We start from the raw sequence: 23770 nt of genomic DNA, 5'->3' as shown, positions 1-23770 counted from the left end.
TGTTGTTTCGGGAAATTTGCGGTATGAATATATGATTCATTTTACTAAAATGGATGTATTCATGTTTTGTAAACTAGATTGTCTTAAAAGAAATATTCTGATGCTTTCAAAAGGTATTTATAAATAAGTTTATCCAAATTTATAAGAACTTCAAATATTACTTTCTGCATTTTTTTAACAAGTTTTATCAAAATTTAAAAGTACAACTTTCATTGATTCGCAGTTCTTTCATTATAAAAGCAATTTACAAGAATGTCCTTTAACTAATAAATATTTATTAATAAACTAATAATCCAACGAATCAGCTTTTGGTATGCTACCAAAACTTTCAATAATTTAATATTATTTCAATTTAGTAGTATCGCAACACTGTAAATCAATAATGATTATTCACCAATTAAAATATGAAAATAGCCCTAACATTCATATATGATAAAATTAAACTTAATTGAGTTTTAAATTAATTTGAATATTTTAAATTAATTTGAATATTTTGAACTAAGTCTACATCATTTAAACATATTGTGAACTGAAATACGTTCGTGTCCAAGTCATTGTGTTGTACTTACTGTAAAATAAAGTTACCTTCCAATACTTTGTTTAGTGTTTAAGTCATTGTGTTGTACTTACTGTAAAATCAAATTACCCTTAAATTTTAAATGTTATACAACAAAAAATTACAAAAAATAAAGATACCCAAATTGATGAAACTTAAAACTTATTAAGATACTTAAATCTTAATTAAGCTATAAACTATATCATATTCATGTCTTCTACAATTTTACAGTAGCATGAGGTCACTTGCAATCTAAAAAGTGCATTTTATTATATATAAATAGATAATTTTATAAAAAAAATATATCATAGAACATTTATATCATTATTGATTCCACTAGTAAAATTTAAATAATATTTTTCCAATTTCAACGACTGAATCAATTAACTGTTAGTTGTAAGAACTGCAAATGATAAAAGTGAGGTGTTCTGATTTGCACTGGCACATTCCTCTTCGGGAAAGAATAACATGAAATTTTGATTAAGCTAATATTTTCAATTACGGATGGCAAATAAAGTAGGTTGATACTAAAATGAATTGTTTAAATGTTACCTATGCAGCAACAATTGCATGTCCTTGCTACGAACAAAAAGCTCAAAAAATACTTCTTTCCGCTACCAATGAGATTGCTTTCCCCTACGTGTGAAAGAATATCAAAGAATTGATTTTTAAACAACATTAAGCAAGCTTCTTTGCACGACCACTTGAAGGAGCCCCGTCCTCTTTTTTGGATCCAGATGCCTCAGGTTTCCGAGCCCAGGCAGGGGCCCTGTCAGGCTCATAACGATAATCATAGAACAGTTCCTCCCCGGCGCAAATCCGTTCCTTTGCAAAAATGCCTACCCTATGATCTCCAGCAACCATTATAACCTGCCAGTTTAAGCATTTATACAGATTGTGAATGACACTGTAATCCTGGGAATGTGCGAAATGTAAAATAGAGCTCCATAATCAACATATTAAATAAGAGTCAGAACTAAGAAATACCTTTGCATAGCAATTTGGATCGGGCGAATGGTTCGCAAACTTCAATTTGTCACCCTTTCGGTAAGCATCTAGAACGAACTGCATAAAACAATTTGTGGTTCATCCTATGTTTGATACATGATTAATGTAAGATGGATAACTTTTCATCACAATAGATAGAGAACTTTTCATCATAATAGATAAATATATGTAAAAGCTTGCCTGGTCATTCAAATTAAAGAGAAAAGATGAATTTTCACGGTCATATATCTTTCCTCGCTTATCTGCTTCCCGATGAGAAATCAACTCTCCTGTATACTCTCCAAGGTATTCATGTTTACCAACACTATTCTGGAGAGTGAAAAGATTGAGTTAGGAAAAGGAAAATTACACGTGCTCAAACAAGATAATTTATTTACAGATGAATACCTTTAAGAAAGCTCCCCAGCCTGATACATCCGACCTTCCAAGAAGAACCTATGAGCATATTAGATGTTAGTTGAAGTCACAAATAATGTAAAAAAAATTATATTGGAGTATAATTAGCAAAACAAAATAACAGGCACGAAATTGATTGAAAACAAAGAATACTTTATGGGATAGACCAAAGTTCAAGCAAAATCACTCTCTAGTAATCTAGATTAATTCTACTATACATATAATTTCATCCACTTCTCTCAATCTTTGATAAATATGACCTATTAATTTGATAGAAGAACAAATTTGCAGCAAAGAGAGCAAACAAATCTTAATACATGTGTAAGATTTAAAAGAAAGAAAGGCAGTCAAAGAAATTTACCCTTTGCTGCTGTTTGAGAAGAAGCTTCATATTTCTACATTCGTAATTGTCCCCTCTTTGGCTAGGAATCCCAAGAGTACCATCGCCACAACTGCAACCATAATTGACCCACACAGCAAAAGGAACGGTGACAACCAAATCATGAAGTAGTAATACATATTATAAGCACTTAAGAAGAAAGGCAGAGAAGTCATGAAAACAGACAACCAAATATTTTCCTAAAAGCCCAATAATGTATTCAGATCCTTCATTGTGTGAGAACTAAAATAGACATTTGTTTGAACATTGCTGATGAAACAATCAAATCAATGGGTCATGTTATGACCAAGTTTACAATGATGAGGCAGCTCCAATAAATCTCAGGAGTTATTTGTTTCTTGGATTAAATTTGATATTGCATGGAATACTAATACCATAAAAAATATTGGAATATATTTAAATTTATTTAATTCAAGAATTAAAATGTTAAAAAAAAATGGGATAGATTTTATAGGATTCTCGCCCTTTTACATGGAAAAGGGAGGAGAAACTTGTAATATATATTCCTAGGAATACATTATATCAAGCAGAATATGTAAGATATCTTCTTGTACTAAACCTGGGAATATTACAATCCAAACTCACATTCTCAGAAATAACAAGACTTAAAAACAACACATTCTTAAATATGCACATAAAATCATTCTCAAGGATCAACACACAATCAATCAAAAAGTAGAATGCTAACAGATACAGATTCACATCAGCTCAAAATTCTTTCTATAAAAATGTAAGTGAAGGATACATTATATATGTGTGCGCGTGAGAATATAGCACACATTCTGCTCTTTGCTTACCCCGATAACAGAGTTAACAACAAAAAGCATATATCATATTAGAATCATCCCAATCATCAGTAATCACTTCTACTTATTTTCTTTTTTTCATACCCTTAAGTCAACAATTACATTTTTTGAAAAAGAATAATTACTTCCAATGAATATAAGAAATCATACCATCCACCTCGAATAAGATAAGAGCTATTATCATTTAAAAGCAAAAGGTATGAATCTTACAGATGACAGGGCAATGCTACACATACATAACCATGAACAAGTAAATCTCACCTGACCCAACAATTCCTACAGACATCTGGATCACATTCCCTATCAGCGGCAAAGCATGGACATTGACGACTTCGGCATTGACTCTTAGCACAATGACAACCACGAAACCGATTCTTGCAGCTCTTGGGGCACCTTGATAAAAAGGAGAAGCAAAAACGAATCATCAAAGAAATTAACAGGTGTTAGGTACACATGCTGGCAGGTAGAAATGTCAGAATAAAATATCCATATAAACAGTAAGTACAATAGTTCCTAGGGTGGATTTTGTTTCACAGTATCATTTTGTATTCACAAGAACCATATTCCATGAACATATTTGGTTGGTATCTATTAACTAAAAAGAACTAAAAAAAAAACTGTTTAATTTGAACATTAAAATATAAAAAAGAGAGAAGAATCTATTGTAAACAGGTAGTCATTACAGGCAATAACTTTCATTCTCGTGGAAATAAAGATACTAGGACCTTCTAAGAAGTTGTTTAGCTGGTGAGAAATGCCAAAATTAAGCAAAACACTACAACTCTACACGCCTGTCTTCCATCAAGGTTCTATGCAGCAAAGTCAAAAGCTTACCCACAGTACTTCTCACAGCAGGTTCCATTAAGAAGACAAGGACACTGCTTTCCACAAGCTGATTGGCAACCACATGGATTATACTGCCGGCAGGGTTGATCCTTTCTCTCTGTAATCCTTTTCCTGATGGAATGATAAGCAGCAGATTTCCATGTGTACTTCAATCGACGTACTCTTCCTCTTCTGCGTAAAAACCTAGATCTTCTTCTCACTTCATTATTACCCTTAATTTTACAACAAAAAAGGCTTCGTTATTTGAAAGCTAGAAAGACCAAAGAAAAAAGTACAATAAGTATAATTGCATTAGATCAACCTTGGAATAGCCCTCCAAAAGGGAATTTGCAACATCCCCAGGGGGACCAGACATCTTTCCTTCTTCACAATTTATGTATTGGAAAACATCCCAACAAGTTTTTAGACCATTTAAGAGATTCCTAGCTATTAAGCAACTGCAGTAAAAAGCAAAAATTGTAACTTGGTAGGCCATTGACAGTATATATGCCTAAAAGTAATCATAAATTCAAACAAGGGCAAGGATCAAACAAGACACGAGTGGGAAAAGTGATACAATTGAAACTACATTCATTAAAATAAAGTAGACCCTAACCACACTCTCTAATTTGCCCTATATTTATGATTTATTAAATAAAAAGTTTGAGCTTGATTTGAAACCATATCTATTCTTTAAACATCTTTCTGTCATACCAGCAAATTAGCTTATGTCACAACTAGTTTTCACTCATTTCCATCTTCCAAGTTTTAATAGATTTAATTGTACATTAAAAACAAAATTAACAATTAAACTTGTTAACCACTAACTTTTTCATTAGATTAGACCAAGGACAACAATACAATATACCAATTCAGATCAGTTGCAAACAAACTTTTGTTTCAAAATTCAATGGTAGGTTTTAGGTGCATGACGTAAACTGAAGTTTCCTTTAACATACAACAAACATAATGAGGAATGAGATTTATTTACAAATTATTAATGAATAGTTGGTCAATGTAACAACTAGGTAAGATTAGAATACGTAAAAAAGAAGGTAAATATAATAAATATATAAATTTTATTGATAATTACTTAAAATAGTTTCTCACTGATACTTTACATTTACACATGAAAAAAGCTGGCAACACTATTTTGTATACACCCTGTATAGATCAGTGGCTTACAACAGAGCTAAAGGAAAGAGAGAGACAAACATGAGTTACATATAAATACAACTCATCTTTCACTAAAAAAGTAATATAAACTAAACTATTCTTTCACAAACACTTAATACTACTTCAATCGCTATGTGCAAGATTATTTGTTAGTTTACTTTTATAAGATTATTTCCAAGTTGTCTCTTGCATTAATTATTTTGACCAAAATACACCTAATTACTTTATATAATAAATACTATAAATTAGTAATAGGCCAAATCATTCTCTCTCCTAGGAGGATTGGAGGAGATTAATTGTGCAATTTAATTAATTACATAAAATATAAGTAAGACCAAAGTGTAATATGACGGGCTTCAGTTTTTCAATTTTGGACAAATAATACAAATTTAATGTTACTAAATTAACATCATTCTATACATGTGAAAATAAGTTATGTGTTTTATATTTAAAAACTGTGGTAGTACATTATCATTTGTTACCACTTCTGAATAAGTTTTTAAGGAAACTAAATGACATTGCTACTGTTGCAACTTTTGTTATACTTCACTCTTTATAAACAAAAACATTTCAAAACTTTTGGTAGATAATATTTCTAAATTTCCTTATATTAACACCATATTCCAATTAGATACCAAGCACAAAGGAAACTGATTATACGCTTGATAAATTTTATGATATCAAACTCAAATTAAGCAAAATTTCTAGACTTGAAATTCAGATTTAAAATATCTTCTACAAAAAAAAAAAAATTAAGCATTAAGGGATTTTTCTATTTTTACTTTATGTTTTAATGGATATAAGCCTTTAGCCTTAAACATCACAATCCTAGATCATAACATGTTTTAAAAATTTGTTGGCCATGAATTTGAGTCTTTGTTTTTCATAATAGATGTCTATAAGTGAACTATTTTACATAACTATTTATAATTCATAATAATATAGTTCTCTCATAAAAGCTGTTCCCCATGCATCGTGTGGGTTTAGGCTAGTTAAGTAGTAAGCCTCTAACACCCTTGTCGACCTTTCAGTTTTCGTTTTAAAATCTACGGCTTTGATAGTTGATAAATAAAAGTGAGATAAACATATTACTAAGAGGCTTGTGCTTTTTTCAAGTAGCCAAGGAATGACATTGAGATTTGTTTCAAAAATAAATTTTGAAAAAATGAAAACCTACCGACCAAGTGAATTGCACATTTTGAGCCCGACCACAAAATTAAACCAACCCATTCCCCATGAAATTGACTGAAAACAAGATTAATTTCATTTACGCAATTGAAAAAGAGGTCATGCTCTTGTTATATTCGTATTAGCACTAATAACAGCACTCATGCTTTGCATCATATTATATATTTATATTTAGTAAAGAAAAATTAAGACAAGCATCCCTAATCCAAACATATGCTGACCTGTTTCTACCAAAAATCTCCATTCCTTTCTCTAAAAGCCCCTTTTCAAGAGCTTTCCAAGATTTATTGTCTGTGATTTCTTGTTTACAAACATTGTCATCTACTGAATCTTCTTTCCTTGTGTTGTCTTCACTGCTCATAGCATGTAGATCAGTGACAATATCATTTGATGAGCGCTCAAGAGCTTCACTCTGCATTATTTACAGCTTATTATGAGTACATTCTTCCTAGATCTTGCCATGCAAAAGCAATTTGACAGCTTTATGTGATAAATAATTGTTTCTTCTTTATATTGGTTATCAATGAAGAAGTAGCATAAACAACTAACACTACTTACTATGGAATCGGAATCAGAAACTGCTGTTTTCTTCTGCCTTTTCTGCATGCATACTAAGACTCGTTCTGCCACTCGCTTACTGTTCCTCTTACCAGTTCCAGCTTTCCCCATGGGTTTAGCTTTAGGAGGAGCTGAGTGAGATGCTGAAGCAGCATCTCGTCCAGGACCATTCTCTGAGTCACTACTCTCAGATATGTTCTTTGCGTTAGATGAAGCACTTTCACTTTGGCTTCCTTTTAACCGCCTTTTAGCAGAAGACTTTTTCCTAGATAAAACACCACCAGAGGACTTATCTTCACCATCAGCCTGGGCAGAAGATGTTTTGGCAAATCTTTCTGACTTAAGCACCTAAATCAAGGTTTAAGCAGATTGAGTTAGTTGCTAAAAAAAATTATAAACAAATCCCTAAGAACCGAAATGCATACCGATCGGAAACAATTTGGCCCACAGGGTGCATTGTCACTATCAGGAGGGATCCATATAGGTTGCTTCTCAGCCTGTTAAAGTACCAGGTCATAACTCAAATAGAAACTGTACACTACTTCATCAAAGTAGCCAATAAATAGAACTTACTGGGAAGACAAGATCTTGTGAGCATCCATGTAATCTACAATCAAAAACCTGCAAAGAAGAATGCAGCAAGCAATGAGATATCTAGAGAAAGATAATGCAAACTATACAGTGCCTTCATGGGAAAAATAACTCACAAGACATCGTCGACAAAAGAGGTTGTCAAAAGAGTCAAGAGCGGCTTCCAGATCCTTTTCCAGAAAAGAATTGCCACTCTGAGAGTTCTCTCCAGAATCTACAGCCTTGGAAGACCCATCAGCATTGTCTTGAATACTAAGAGCTTCATACCTTGCCTGTATAAGATGTTTGATGGTGTTTCATATCTCTGTAAAGCCAGCACAAAGAAAATGGGAAACAGCTGGACGAAAGCTTACACTACGACCAGTTTTCAACGGATGATAAAAATATACCTTAATTTCGTTAGTGTTTCTAGAAAAGCACTGAGCCAATGACTCCATAACGTTGTCAGTTAAACCGAATTCTTTGACAGTCATGCTGTAAAATAAAATCAGACACTATGAAATCCACAAAACTGTGTCATGCAACACAAGAAAAACAATATCTAAATATTACATATGCAACATGATAGTCATGAAATTCAAGAAGCAGCATGCAAACATGACCAAAAAGGCTTCACCAAAAACAAAATCACAGCAGAAGGGTCCTAAATAACTGCAGAGTTTTTATTAGCTTAGTGGGATTAACAAGATTATTTGACAGGTTAAGCAAGCATATAATTTTTCTGTCAATACAATGCACTAGTTTCATTTTCCACTGAAGGATTAAATTATAAATTTAACCAAATATCTTCTGTGATTTTATCCTCCGTACACAGGAAATATAATAAGAAGAAAATAACTGAAAGATATTGCCACCAATGCTCCAACGAACAATACTCACAAAAGAGCAAACCTGTGTAACAGAGACAGTCAACAGAGACCTGACATAAAACAATAACTTCTGAATTACACTAAAAGACAAAGAAAAAAGAGAGGGGGTGAAACAACAAAATGGACACACTGCTTCCTGCTCTAAAAACTTAACCTGGTGAACTGGTTACAACACAGACAGGCACACATTGAAACTTTATTTTACATCCATACAGAAAATATCTGTCAGGAAAAAAAGGACAGTGAAAGCAACCAATTATAGTTTACTAAGCTATACCAACCGAAGTATATAATCTTCTGATTCTATGAATTCTCTTTTCTCCTCTTCATCCTCCATAATTTCTTCCTCACTATCACTGCATATAAGTGCTTCTCCACCATTTTGATCATAATAAATTCGTCTTCGGCCTACAACTGATTGATCCTCGGTCATTCTTTGATTTCTGTACCAGAATGGACACGGGTAAAATATATCTTCAAGCGATCCCATTTTAACATCAAAAAGCAGAAGAAAAAAAAGTTTTATAGAAATTAAATTACTTGAAAAGGAGAAACTGATACAGAAACAGGAAAAATTAGGGACAACATGAAAAAATAAACAAAAAAAAATGACCGTTTTTTTCTCTGCCGTTTATTTCTTTCAGTTATTATGATACATTCAGCTAAGACATATGGATCAGGTGAAAACGAGTCATAATTCAGGTTATCCCATAACTAACCACTAGTTAAAAAAAAAACAACAATGACGGTAAACAGAAAAGTAACAACCAAAGTTTTTATCCACTAGACGAAGTCATCTATATGAATTCAATGAAAGCAAAATTTCTTGTCATGAACCAAATTCCCAGAAAGTACATTTTAGATCTAGGACCTTTTCAATGATTTCTTTCACCTATAGTTTTCCTTGGCTTTCCTCCTCTACCATAGAACTATACTTCATCCAATCTACTATTCTTAAGGCTTTTCTTAATGGCACAACACAACTCATTCATAATCCTAATTTGTTTTTTGTTGAATCGTCAACTGCAACATCCTAATATTTGCAACACTGAACCTATGATAATAGTGGGTAGTGCAACCTAACATAAAGTGACATACAGCACTGTAGGTATTATAAACAAGAAAGAAAAACAGAGATTAAGACAAAACAAACCTATCCAGAAATATCCATGTAGTATAAGGAGGCAATTTTTTAATTTCAGGTAATTTGATAGGACGAACAGCATTCTTAACAGCAACATTAGACCCTAGAAGAACTGCTGTAGAACCGTGGGTATCTTCATGATAGCCATTGCTCTCTACATCACCATTACTTGCATGAACACCGTTGTGCATATCAATTGCATCTTTTTGCCTCTTTGTAAGCAGGTCTAGACTTCTGTTAGAATCAGCAACGCTGCTGTTCCTTCTCTCCATTGCCATTTTGCAGACATGATTTGTGACACCAACCAGTTTCTGTCTGTTTTCTTCTATTCTATTCTGATATAAAAACCCACATTATGAGAAAAAAGAATAAGGTCCAATCAAAATAAACAACTAATTACAGCCATAAGCTCAGCTATTACACCTTTACATAAACAATCCGTTCCACAGCAACTTGTTTCTTTAAAGAATCAATAACCGGCAACACATCTTTAACGGTCTGACTCACAGCGTCCACTTTCTCACCCTGCATTGAAACGATTACACCATATAACACTCACAACTATGTTACAAAAGAAAAATCGAAATAAATTCCTAAGTCACAGCTAGCTTGTAGTGATTGCAGGAATAATTCATCTGACACAACACAACCAATGCAAACAGACTCCGGCTCAAAACAACCATAATCTCCGGTAACCAAAAGAACCAGGAAAGTCATAAATGCTCGATAAGCTTCCCTAAATGCTGGAAAACCAAAGCGCATCTTGAATAGCCTATTCAATATATAATGCAGTTACATCTCCAGTTTCAGCCTACTTTAGGAAGCATTTACCCCAAAAGTTATGTAGCATAGTTGCTTTATATCGAAACGACACCAATAGGATAAAAACGAGACACAAATTAAAGACATAATTAAAACCAGATCGAAGCAAAACTGGAAATAACAAAAAAAAAATCGGCAGAGGAATCAAGTCAACAAGCACGAGTTTGGGCGAGGACGAGTTAATGAATGCATTTTAAGAGATAGAGAGAGTACGGAAGGATCGATGATAAGCTCCGATCTGGAAGATGAGGGCGAAGGCGAAGGCTTCGACGCCATTGACTGAGGCAATGGCAGCGAAGCTTATCGGAGCTGATTCGAAAATGGAAATCGGATCGAGATCCGAATCATGCAGAAGAGATTGCAGATGGCTAAGGATTTTGAGTTTGAGGACTGGAATTGGCGGGGCGAGTTGAAAGTTGAAACCCTAAGTCACGTCTCAAAATCCTTTAAAAAACAAAATTAGGGAAATGCTTTCAATTTTTTTCCGCCGCTTTTCACGACACCTTTTCTTATTTGTTTTTCGTTTTATTTATTTTTTTTCCGTATTTTGTTTGTTGGGGAAGTGACCGGAATGGGGGGAACGAGATTTTGAATTTATATGCACTGTGGAAATCGACAAACCACGCTCTTATCTCCTGCACTGATTTCCTTCCCTAGATTTCTTTTCTTCTGCTACTCACAACTTAAAATATTATTTCACAGTTCAGTTGCGAATATTAAGGTTTAAGAAGTACTTTAAAAATAAATTTATTGAATAAATAAATCTCTACCCTTTAATAATATTTAGATATTTCTCTCTTTTTCGAGTGATGAAATATTTCTTTATAGGCAAAAACGTGATATCATCTGAGGTTTATTTTCACAATTTTATTATTAAGACATGCGGAATGGGAAGTGGTTTTATGTGTGTGTTCCTTTCAACGAATTTATACATGTTAGTTTATACATGTTTGAAGGGGCTAATTCGTAAGAAGATGTGAGGATAAATACTGTATGGATGTTTTTATTACAATGTTGTATTTCTTTCCCGTCAAAATAAAAGTTATAGTATTAGCATTGTAGAAATAGTAATGAAAAGTATTAATTTTTGTGTATATCTTATGGTGATGTTTATTTGTTTGTGAATAATTGGCCTTGGAATAAACTTTTAACTCATGTATTTAAAAGTTAATTCATACTTATATATATATATATATATATATATATATATATATATATATATTTCAAAAGTTATATACATAAATAGATAAATTATATATTTAACTGAAATTGATTAGAGTATCAGTTAAATTTATTTATTTATTTTTATGCATTTAATATTATTTTACTATTGAATTCCCAAATAATATAATGTGATTAAATATGAATTACTGATAATTCTTTCAATTTAGAATAAATAAAAAAATAATAAATATTTAATACTTATGAATGAAGTTTATAACAGGTGAAATAAAATTAATTATAATATAAACTATATTAAAATGTAAGCAATGATAATATAAAAAAATAAATAAGGTATTTTAAGTATCTTGTCAAATACTTTTAAAAAAATCAAACTAATTTACATTATATTAAAGTTAATTCATTGAAAGTGAGGAAGTAAATATTTTTTCATGATTAATTAATTATGAATTGTGAGTAATAGATTAATCCAAGCGCAAGTTATGAAATGGTGTCAATAAACATAACAATTCGGGTATATTTCTTTCTAGGTATTAAAACAACAATAACAATATTAATGATACAATTAATTTTTATAATTTTAGTAATACAAGCTAATAATATTTATTTGTTAGAAATTGAATAAATAATAAATGTTTTTATAATAGTAAATAAAATAATGTCAATAGTATTTTTTTCATTTTAATCCAACAAACAATTTAATTCCCATTTTTTTCTCTGTAATTGGAAACGTCAATTGATGTCCAATGAACCAGTGATGCCATTTGATGTATCTCAGAATCTGTGCAACAAACTATCTTCTTCACATGTTATCTCGAATGCAGAAAATTATTGAATCATTTTATTCTTCTTTAATATTCTTCTTTTGTTTGCTTCTGTTATATCTATTTTGTATTTTTTTATTATTAGTTATAGGTAGGTATATTTTATCTTCATTTTATTATCTGTATATATCCCAAGTGATGTCACTTCTTTACATGTTTAAAAACATATAATAAATATTGCAAAATAGTTTATTAAAACTAATTTTAGTTCATGAATTATTTTTTCTTATTTCCAGATATTTATAATGAAAAGTTGGTCCAAATATTCATTACGTCTTTTATTTCATTTGATTCAGAGTCATGTTATCATTGTAACCAGTGAGGCTATATAAAAATAATTGAATTGTATTATTTTATAATTAACTGCATTATATTATATTTAAAAAAATTGATCCATTTATATTATAACTTAAATATAGTATTTTATAATTCAGTTTTTAAAAACCGAACTGAAGAATTATTTTGTTGCTACCATTTCATTGTCCTCTCAACAACCGTAAGTCACCTTCTTTGTTTTGCGATTGTAAGAAACCCAAGCACTATCAGCCTTAACAACACAAATTCAATACAGTATTAATAAAACATACTTATTAACATTTAAATTATTAACTTTTTAGACCGTGATTAAATCAATTCCAATTAAAAATACTCGTAAATAAAAAAGTTAAAATAAGAAGATAAATAATAATATTTATTATTAATTTAATATTTTATTATAATAAATATTCAAATACATTTAATTTAATTGACTTGAATACAAAGAGAATCACAATCATAATCTAAGATACTAAAAAAACATTAACAGAAAATTGTGAAAGAGTAATTCTCTACATCTCGGAAACACATATTATTTTATAAGATAATTACTATAAAATGTGAGAATTGAATATTGTAAGAAACAATACTATTTAACATTATTAATATATAATTATCTTTCTTAGAAAATAATTCTTACCGTGTTTTTGCTGGAATATTATTATGGCTTAAGATAATTGTGGTTTTGTTTTGGATGAAAGACCATGGAACTTACCTTTTCGTTTTATGTGGCAATGTTTTTTCCGAGAAAAAAAAAAGAAAAATAGATAAAAGGAGGGAGAGTGGGAGCAAATGATGAGGCGAATAGATAATGAAGATCGGCGGCGTGGTCGTATACGGCGGAGCTCCACGTGGCAGCGTTGTGCCCCTGCTTCTCCGCCGCCGCAGAGTTTCCCTCCGCGTTTTTTCTTCTTCCTCCTACCCCTCCATTTCTGGTAAATGCATTTATCTTCTTATCCTTTAAACCGTTTCGCTCTTTTTCATTTATCATTTTCATCCTTCCTCCGCAGACCACGTTTCTTTCGTGAAGGATGTGGCTGTGACTCAGCCTCCTCAACATCTTTCACATCTCCTAAATATTTTGAAAACCAGAGGTAAATGAATCCCTTCATGAATCTGAAGTATTTTGTGTCGTTATACTTAAACATGTAGCTCATTTTTTTGGTAGACATGTGGTTTGAATTTATTTCTCTGAAGAATGATTTTAGTAATTGAATTAGGTTTTATTTTTGTTTATGCTTTTGATTTAACAGGTGAAACTATTGTATCACCGGGTGCCAGGCAAGGATTAATACCTCTTGCCATCCCACTGACAAAAAATAGTTCTGGTATGGGTTTAGGGTTAACCAGTTATGTACCGTGACAAATTTTCAAGTTCAGCACTGTTTGTGACATCTTTCTTGATAGGTAATGTGACTGCACTGCTGCGGTGGCCCACGGCTCCACCCGAGTACGGCTTCATGACTGTTCTCTGCCGTTGTTTACTTACTACTGTTTGAATCATCTCATGGTTATGAACAAATACCTGCAGGATGGAAATGCCAGTGGTGGAAGTAAGAAAACATGGAGTATGGCTTTTGGCTAAGACTGTAAGTGGAGTGTACTTGGTCATTTCACTGCATCACCATGTTTGGTTTTACTACATTGTGATGTTGATTAATTGGGAATCAATTTCAATTGTCTATTTTCAATTAATAGGTAGACCAATTTATACACCGAATGATAGTTGAGGAAGATGCAAAGAACAGTCAGGAGAGAAATGAAGCCGTATTTAATGCTTCGGCTGATGCTGCGAAGAAACTTTACAGAACGGGCGATTTTGCAGAGTCTGGAATTTCTAACCTCGATGTCTATCTTTTGAAAAAGGTATTTACAAGATTTTAGACAGTGGTTTTGACCTTCTTGGAAAATCATGCGTGAGCCTAACTTGTTTTCAGGTCGGTATATTCCCAGATATCATAGAGCGCAAAGTGATGCGGCATTTTGAGGAAGGAGATCATGTAAGACTCCTTTACATTTTAGTTTGCCACTCAATTATTAGCCATTCATATAAGTTGATACGTGTTGAGTATGTCTGTGTGTGGGAAGGTTTCAGCATTAGTAACTGGAGAATTTTATACCAAGAAGGAGCATTTTCCAGGATTTGCACGACCTTTTGCGTTCAATGCGGAGGTTTTGCTGAGGTTGGTGTAAAAATTTTCTGATACTTCTTCCAGTTGCTCAAGATGGGAAAACTGAGCTTACTGCTGCCTTTCTTTTTAATAATTTTCTACAGGGTTGGGCGTAAAGTAGAAGCTAAAGATGCTGCTAGGGGAGCTTTGAAATCACCGTGGTGGACTCTGGGTTGCAAGTATGAGGTATGAAATGATCATCAGTTTGGTTTTCTAGTTTAACTATAAAATTGTGCCATATCTCTTTTCTTTCTTTACATACTTTTCTGTGTTACCCTTTTGTATTTCTTTTGTCATATTCATTTTCGTGTAGGACGTAGCTAATATAGCACAATGGGATGATGAGCAAATTGAGTACATTAAAGAGAGGGTGACTGAAGAGGGAAGGCAAGAAGATATTAAAAAAGGAAAGGCCCCTGCACAGGTGCAATACAGTGCGAACTATTTATTAATTTAATTTGAATATCTAATTCAAGTCTATAGCATCAACATTCATGGCTGGGGTGATTGCTGGTATTCATCATCTTGCTTTAATCTTCAAATCAACTGCAGGTTGTGCTAGACGAAGCTGCTTTCTTGTTGGATTTAGCTTCTGTAGAGGGAGAATGGGATGACTACTTAGAGCGGATAGCCAAATGTTACGAGGAAGCAGGACTTCCAGATGTTGCCAAATTTATACTTTATAGAGATTGATTTAATTAACTGATTTTCTTTCCAACATGCATCAGTGCATGTCCATCTTGGCATGTCCATTGCTTCGTATGAAGTTTTGAAAATAATTAGAGGAAAATTATACGATTTATTCTGCAGGTTTTGATATTGTTTCCCTGAGTTTCGTTACAGTCAGTCAATTTAACCTGAACTCCTAAGATGCTTGTTTGTTTTTGTTTCATTCTATACATGCAAAAATAAATGACATTTTTTCATTCCTAATCCACTTGGCTCAGTCTTTGTTCTCTCTCGTAAACGTATATGTATATTGTTGGATTATTTGCATTCCCTACTCCTACAATCAATACTTATCATGTTATTGCAGATTGGCCAAGCAAATTAGTGTTGAACCTAATCGAGGCCTACATCAGTGCCAGTAGTAACTTGTAATTCATGTGCGTCCCACGTTGTTAAGCTTAGTGATTACTCGCTTGAACTTTTTTTTCATCTTCTGTTCTGGTCCAGGTTAAACAAACACACCACACGATACCTTATGCATATGGATATATGATAATGTATTTATATTGAAGTAACTGAGGAAAGTACAGAAGTTTTAATTTATCCTTGTTATAAATAGTAACAAGGAATAAACTGTTAGTGTAAATAGTCTTTATTTCTTTTAATACTTCAAAAATTTATAGTATCACGAATAAAATTAATATAAAAATATTAAGTGTTCAACTAGAAGAAGAGATTGGATGGGTACCTTTTAAATTTGACTTTTACGTTTACAGACATACCTCTTCACTCAATTTTATAACATGTTAATACTTCTACAATGTTATTGTTTTATTTAAGTTTCACCTCCTTCACTATGCATTAAGTTACTTTTATGCGAAAAGACATTAAAAACGAGTTTAGTTAAAATAATGTATGTTTTAAGAGTGGTGTTTAGTAAAAGGTGCATCAACATGAAGTCAAAAAGACCTATATTAAAGCATCTTTAATATAAGTGTTTATTTTGAAATTTGGTACTAATTTTTGGTAAGTTTTTCAATGCCAAGATATAAAATCTCTTAAATGTCTTTCAATTTTTCTCTACTGGTAGATATCTTTTTAAGATCTTATTAATTTCTTGTTGGTCCCACGACTTTTTTGCAGTAGGAGATCAGTTAAAATGTTTTTTCTTTTATTATTCTGAAAATATCGAGAGTTTTATTTAAAAAACAAAACTCATTCTTAATGGAATATTTCCCTTTTAGTAAGAGCTTATTATCCGATAAGGCTTTTATTTAATTTTTGTTTGATCCAATTGTAAGTTGAATTTTATCCTAAACTCAGCTTGGAATTGAAGAAAATCAAAAGCTACTTTTGCAAATTCAATATACGAAATAAAATTCATTCAAACTTAAATTTGATACAAACTTAAATTTGATACAAACCAGATGGCCACTAATGAAATTGTCTTTCCATACATGATTTTGGTAATTATTTCATCAATAAAATTTACATAGAAAATCCAATATGTTATAACCCTAGCCCAACACTTAAAAGAAAAAGTTACACAACCAGGAAGGTTGACACGAACTCACAAAACCTGGTAAGTGTATATGCCACAACAACTGTTTCATGCATCCAATAACTTGGAACTTTCAGCAGTTAACTCAGTCGTATAAACAAGAGAGCCAAGAGCAAAGACAATAAACATCACTCCATTAGAAATATAGCAAAGATGTAATTTGTTACCCTGTCTCAGGAATTACTAAAACAGCACTACAAATGCTTTTCATGTGTTCAACGAAAACTGTGTTTTCTTTTTGGATTTCTTTCTCCCAAATAGCCTTCTCCAAAAATTTCGACCACCAGATTTCTTGGTAGGTACGATGGCCAAAGAGTTAACACTAGCACTGTCTTCCTGGCCTTTAAGTCCATTCAAAAGTAAAATCTTTTCCAGGGGCTGTTTGAAATTTGGAATACTGATGGGACTGGAGCTTCTTTCACTTGCTGTGACTGTGGCAGCATTTACATTTGCTTTTGTATCATCATCTGCCACCATATGATCAAACAGAGAAGATCGATTTTTCACTTTCATTTCTTTCAGGGGGACAGGATTTGTGTTTGTGACTGTACGACGTTGAGAGGCAATGGCATTGTCAAAAAGAGAAGCATCCTTTGGTGCAGCTAATGCCTTCAACTGCTTTCCAAGGTTAAGAATGGTTTCTTGACACTCTGCCAACTTTTCCGACGCCGCAGTAATCTCCCAGTCCTGCAGGATCCGGATAGATAAACAGCCTTCAAATCAAAATCAGTATATATTGATATAGATATGCACACGTAATTAATGAAGTTAATATTCTACTTACTGCATAATGGAGTTGTTAAATTTATACTAAATGGCAGCCGTTCTTCACTCACCAGGGTAGATGGCCCTTGGTCTGATCAAAACTCTCAAAATATCAAACACATAATCAGGCTTCATTTTCATTTATTTGTATCCATTTGTTAAAGGATCGCTACAAGTTCTGCTACATCAAGTGTTCTGCTAGAAGTTCATATCTAACAGTTGCTAAAGGCTATGATAGAGTGGAAACAGTAACTATGGGGTTCCTTATTGATATCTAGCAGTATAATTTAGTACCTTCATCAAAAGTAAAAACTAAAGAGGGAAACACTTTTTTGTTAATATTTTCAGCGTAATATGCGAAAAAGATAAAATAGTCTCCTGAAATTATTGTCTCGTTTCATGACTAATCAAAATTCCTATTCCAGCTTCCCACACTAAAATCACAGCAACCTAGCACCTTGGTACATTTATTTGGAAGGAAACAAATTATGATGAGCCAATTTCCATGCTATTTTTTAGATTTAGGAGAATTGTATATTGGATATAGTTTTGGCATTCAATGCTTCAAAAGCACTTAAAAGAAATCAATGAACTGAAGAAGTAAGTTGTTCATCATCCTCCAATTTGGGATCTTCCAATTTAGCTTTAAAATCCAAGTTAGGCTAAGAACTATATATTATTCAATATCAAATCCATATCTAGATGATAGCGCTTCAAATTTATTATATCTTCCAGAATGCCATATATAAGATAGTGATCTAATTAAACTATGAGCCATTGAGTATAGGCCAAACAGGAATAAAATGGGATTGAGAAGAGCTTACGGTTTGTAGTGGCTCATCTTTCTGATTAATGTCCTTGTCTTTCTTTGTCATGCTGTGAAGATAAACTTGATATGTGAGTGTGTCAATCTTCAAATAAGAGATTAAAAACTAAATGTTTGAAAATCATATCTTATAGTAACAAGTATTGTAAGATTAGATTATGGATACCTTTCAAACTGGAGCTGAAGTTCAACACATCTGGTCTCTAATTCTTCACAATATTGATTTTTGCTCTCCAGTTCCACTTCTAATGCTAAAACCTTGTGATTAGCCTCTTGTAGTTCGGTTTCTGCAAGCTGAGTGTCAATATCTTCATTTATGAATGCATGATTTTGTACTTGATCCTCAAGTATTCGATTCAATTCTTTCACAGTTTGTAACTCCAATCTCAAGCTGCCAATAGTCTTCTCAGATTCCTGAAGTTGATTTGTAGCTGATTGGAGCATCCCTTCCAAGGCTTCCTTCTCATATTCAGAACTGATTACTTTATCTTCAATATTTTTAATTTCTTCCTTGTCAACATATGGCATCTCTTCAGTTGGAACACCATGACAATCTGAATTAGTTAGAGGAGGCAAACGTGATAACTGTTCCCTAGTAAGATGCAACTTATATGCATCTGCAGACATTGCTGTTTCAGCTTCGTTTTCACTAAGTGTCTCATCCCAATCAAATTGTTTTTTAATGGCATCCCTCATACTAGAAACATCCTGAAGAGAAAAACAGTGATTCATAATCCAATCCAAAGCCGTAGTCAGTTCTGTGGCAAATTTTTCATGGTCAGCCTTATTATTAAGTAAATCGTAACAAACATTGAGAAATTGCTGTAGGACACTACTGAGTTCAGATGTTTTCCACTGGAAAACACGGACCATGTAGCCTGTAGGCATTCCTTGACTCTTATCTGTACGGGTATTTTCTCTTTGGTACAAAGAATCTGAATTATCAAAATCCTCAGCTGGCATGCTAATCCCTTCAATAAGATCAATTATCTTACCTATTGACTGGCCAATATCCCTTTGAGGTTGCTGTTTAGTTCCCTTTATTGATAAAATCTGAGCATCAGTACCACACTGATCTTGCCCAGAATTGTTCAAAGGATCCCATGAAGTGTGCTGACTAAAATGGAGAGGCTTAGATCCATCAAAGTGACCTGAGCCTTTGCTTGAATCAAAGGTATATTGATCTGCATTTTTTAGATAGCTCAAAGCCAGTCTAATATCCTCGCGTATGTCATCGAGGTTCTTATGAGTGGCACAGTTTTGATCCATTATCATTTTAACTACTTCCAGAAGCCAGCCAGGAATATCACCCTTTAACATGTCGTTAGAACATGATTCCTGATTTGAAATAGAAAACTCTGACAAATGATCAGACACTGGAACGATCTCCTTACCTGTTACTCCAGAGCTAATCTCGTTCAGTCTAGTCTCCGAGAAGCCATCTATTTCATGATTTTCTTCTACAGAAGCTTGCGAAATTTCAGTGGCATTTTCAACAGAGACTACTGCTAATTTTTCCATTTCAAGGAAGTCATCCATAAGGCTTAAATCTGAGGGTCCAACATTTCTGCATGATAATGATTCCTTCTGCCGTATACTTCTACTAAAGTGCTCCAATTCTGAAATCAATGCAGAAGCCCAGGAGTCAGTACAGCTAACCTTGTCATCACTGCCAATATCAGACATTGACGACAGAGATAAATCTCGAGTTGCAAGATTACTTCTAGGCTGCTCCAAGGTCACATGGCCTCTAGATTCAATCTCTGACTCAAGTCGCATCAGTTTAGAAGCCGTGCGAGCAAGCATTGCTCTTGAGAATTGGACTTCATTTATTTTCCTATTTAGTGATTCTTTCAATGCCTTGTTTTCTTCTTCCACTGCATTTAGTTGGTCGGTCAAAGCAGTGGTTCTTCTAGTGGCAGTCTTGGAACTGTCAAGTGCAGATTCAACCACCAAACTGGTTGAGTTCAAGTTTTTCCTTCTCATTTCAAGTGAATCCTGTTCCAACATTTCAAATTCATTTTTCATTTTTGCCAAGGAAGCTGGACTTGGCAATCGTTTCTGAACCAGAACACGTAGCCTCTGACATTCAGATTCTAACTTGGCAATTTTTTTAACACTCTGTAAGTACTGCTTATGAGAAGCATCAGCTGTTCTACGATTAAATTCTCTTTCCTCATTCCGGATATCAAGTTCCTTTTCAAGTACTTGAGTTTCGTACTTGAGGGAAGCATTATCTCTCTCCATGGACTCTAATCTAATCATCAATGCATTATGATCATCCTCTGCATGAGCCAATTGTCTTTTCAAATCTTCAACCAATTTTTCTTTAGCAATAATAGATTTACTAAGACGAGAATTTTCAACCCCAAATTTAGCAAGCCCTTTATTGGTCTCTGATAGCTTTTCCTCCAAAACTGTGCGTGCTTCTTCAAATTCTTTAGAAACTTTCATCACAGCATCATGCATCCTTTGCTCTTGCTCTTCTCTGACAAAACGTAATTGTTGCATACATTCCTTGAGAGCACCATCAAATTGGGCCGCTCTTTCTTCATAAACTAATCGCTGCCGTATAGATTCATCAAGATGTTGCTTCATAGATAATATTTCAGCTTCCGCCTTCTCCCATCCTTCAATGGAATCTTTAATGAGATACTGGTAAAATTATTCTATGATTATTATTGTTCAAATGCATGAACATTACCTGCCACTGCTTCTTGAACAATTTTTGTTTGTTTCTTCAGCTGCTCATCTTTAGCAGTACATTCAGAAAGTGTAAAAGCAAGCTTATCATTCAATCTTTTTAAGTCTTTCTCCAATTTTTCTTTATCAGTTAGAGGTTCCTGTACCTAAAACGGCAAGGCAAAACAAGACAGAAATACTAATTATTTTATCAGGTAACAAAGAAATCGTTATATTTCACAAAATTCTAGGTAGGAAAATCTAGGTTTCTAACAAATACATACATAAAGAATTATTTGCCCATTTTGCAATTACAAAACATTTCAAGATCAAGGGCACAGGAAAAAAGCCCTTCTGGATTAATACTTTTACTAATTACTATAGCAGCCTTCTTAATCTATACATGAACATAAATTTTCGATGACATATGTGTGTATACGTGTATGTATGTGTGTGTAATGAGAACTAAAACATTTGATGTGAGACATAATTAAATTACCTCTCCATTTTCTTTTGAGGTGAGATTTGCTTTGTCGGTTGCTATCGTCTTCTGTGTGGATTTTTTCCCCCAAAGCCAAGACTTATGATCCATAACGATAAGAAGGCTTCAAATGTGAGAAGCCTGAATGGAGATTTCGGTTAGGGGAAGTATGCTACTACAGTCAAACTGGAAGGATGAGCTAACAAGAAATAAATCACAACAATGATAACTTATTGAGTAAATAGCTGCTGCTATGCAAGTGAAAAGAAGTGATGTACACTTTTCACTACTTTGTCGATAATAGCTCGCGTTCATTCAGAAACACTATTTCAATATTTCATCATTGATGCATGCTATAAAAGGATGCAAGAACGGCTCAGCCATAGCCAGGATTGGAAATCATATGAGCTAGCCTATCTAGGTAAATGCAACAATTAACTGAGCTTTAAATTAAAGCTCAATCAATTGGGTTCAAAATTGTATAACGCTAAAAGCAAACTCTTCCATAAAAACGATTCAGTGATTCTTTGGAATGATATCTGAGACGCACATAAATCGCAAGTCATAATATCCAAATGAGCAAATGACGCAGAAGCAACAGAACAGCTTCACATTGACACAAGTTAACTGTTGAGAGACCTCAAACCATACATCCCCTTGATGAGACCAAAAACAAAAATGGAATGCTAATAAATGTTAAATAAAAAAAATTGCAATTAACATATTCATTTGTCTAGGACACTACATTACTATATATGAATCGGCCTATGGACTAATGAGCCAATTGGAAAAGCTTAAACTAGGTTGATTTCACAAATAACTGAAAATTCTGAGCTAATTGAAGTACTGCTAATAAACTGAATCACGAACTGGTTGATGGGCTGTTCATTTCATTTCTAACCTAAGCATAATATATCCCTCGAGAGTACTGTCATTTCGTGGTTGCAGAGGATGCAATGGTCGTTACCAGAATCTTACCAGTATGCAAAAGAGGTATACTACATACATCACTAAATAAATATAAATCTCCACGCATCAATGTTTATACATATAAAGAAATAAAAAATACTATAAACCTCTTTCAGCAGAAAGCCCGAAAGCTCAAAATTTATTCTTCTTAAATTTAAGTAAAGAAAAAAAGGTTGTTTAAAAGAACAGAATCAAATGATGGTACGATATGAGAAGAAGATAATGATGAAAGGTGTGTGCTTTGGTTTCTGACCTCTTAAGAATGAAGTGTGAGAGTTTGGTAGTACGTGGATCATCCAAGAGAAAAGAAGAACATCTGAGACCCAATGGCGAGGAGATTCAACTCTGGCACGGACAGTTCAGGAGAGAGGAAAAATGGATAGAAGTGGAGATTAAGGAAATGGGAGTTGAGAAGGTTAAAGGAACACAGACAGAGACATCATATGATAACGTGCAATGTTTGATTTTTCACCGACGCAGAGGGTACCACAACTCCAACCTTAAAGAGAGAAAAAAGAGGGGAGTTTGGTTGCAGGAAAGGGAAAAGAAAGAAGTGAAAAGACAGTAAAGTGTTCCCTGCTGGACTAAAAGTCAAACTGAAAAAAGACACTGCCATGGATGCAAAATTTGATTGCAAAAATTATTGAAAACATCTGTTTTAAGATTAACCCATTTCAGAACGAAAGAAAAACCAACTTAAAAAACACATCTTGTTAAGTTTTATTACAGGTTAATTTTTCGTAAGGATAAATCAAAATTGCATAATTTAAATGTTGGCTTGGTACGTGGAATAGATTTAAGTTATTTTATGTACTCTTTTCTCCATCCTTACAAGTTTCAACTTCCTCCTATTATTGCTCATATTTGTCTCCTCTTTGCTTTCCTCTAAACTTAATTTCATCAACCTGCTTCTTATGTTTGAGTCTTATATATATATATATATATATATATATATATATATATATATATATATATATATATATATA

General features: G+C 33.1%; 3 protein-coding genes across 4 annotated transcripts; 1 reads left to right on the top strand and 2 right to left on the bottom strand.

The window, feature by feature from the left end:
* Positions 1-1012: 1012 nt before the first annotated feature.
* LOC106777737 (histone-lysine N-methyltransferase CLF) lies at positions 1013-10887 on the bottom strand. The gene is made up of 18 exons (XM_014665464.2): positions 10553-10887; positions 9941-10042; positions 9527-9852; positions 8655-8816; positions 7894-7978; positions 7621-7776; positions 7487-7534; positions 7339-7410; positions 6914-7261; positions 6577-6767; positions 4314-4449; positions 4001-4224; positions 3428-3559; positions 2322-2412; positions 1952-1999; positions 1745-1873; positions 1544-1621; positions 1013-1426 (listed from the first exon to the last, which is right to left on the bottom strand). The coding sequence occupies exons 1-18, from the start codon at positions 10613-10615 to the stop codon at positions 1235-1237; spliced, it is 2583 nt and encodes an 860-aa protein (XP_014520950.1). The 5' UTR covers positions 10616-10887; the 3' UTR covers positions 1013-1234.
* A 2545-nt stretch (positions 10888-13432) lies between these two features.
* Positions 13433-15764, top strand: LOC106777039. Its single transcript, XM_014664540.2, has 11 exons — positions 13433-13595; positions 13671-13754; positions 13914-13988; positions 14068-14110; positions 14192-14249; positions 14359-14526; positions 14598-14660; positions 14749-14843; positions 14936-15017; positions 15145-15255; positions 15384-15764. Exons 1-11 carry the CDS (start codon positions 13472-13474, stop codon positions 15522-15524), a joined length of 1044 nt encoding a protein of 347 aa, XP_014520026.1. The 5' UTR covers positions 13433-13471; the 3' UTR covers positions 15525-15764.
* Positions 15765-16838: 1074 nt separating this feature from the next.
* Positions 16839-23389, bottom strand: LOC106777920 (filament-like plant protein 7). Of its 2 annotated transcripts, XM_022776025.1 has the most exons (7): positions 23038-23389; positions 21834-21956; positions 21357-21501; positions 18819-21282; positions 18651-18702; positions 17846-17917; positions 17637-17748 (listed from the first exon to the last, which is right to left on the bottom strand). In XM_022776025.1, exons 2-6 carry the CDS (start codon positions 21924-21926, stop codon positions 17894-17896), a joined length of 2778 nt encoding a protein of 925 aa, XP_022631746.1. In that variant the 5' UTR covers positions 21927-21956; positions 23038-23389; the 3' UTR covers positions 17637-17748; positions 17846-17893. The 2 variants fall into 2 exon arrangements, with proteins under 2 accessions (XP_014521226.1, XP_022631746.1); XM_014665740.2 differs by lacking the exon at positions 17846-17917 and having other exon boundaries at positions 16839-17748; positions 23038-23385.
* Positions 23390-23770: the final 381 nt, after the last annotated feature.

This window comes from Vigna radiata, chromosome 11 (genome assembly GCF_000741045.1).
Source record: "Vigna radiata var. radiata cultivar VC1973A chromosome 11, Vradiata_ver6, whole genome shotgun sequence".
NCBI classification, from domain to species: domain Eukaryota; kingdom Viridiplantae; phylum Streptophyta; class Magnoliopsida; order Fabales; family Fabaceae; genus Vigna; species Vigna radiata.
The sequence above is the reverse complement of the archived record's forward strand: the minus strand, read 5'-3'. Positions and strand labels throughout refer to the sequence as shown.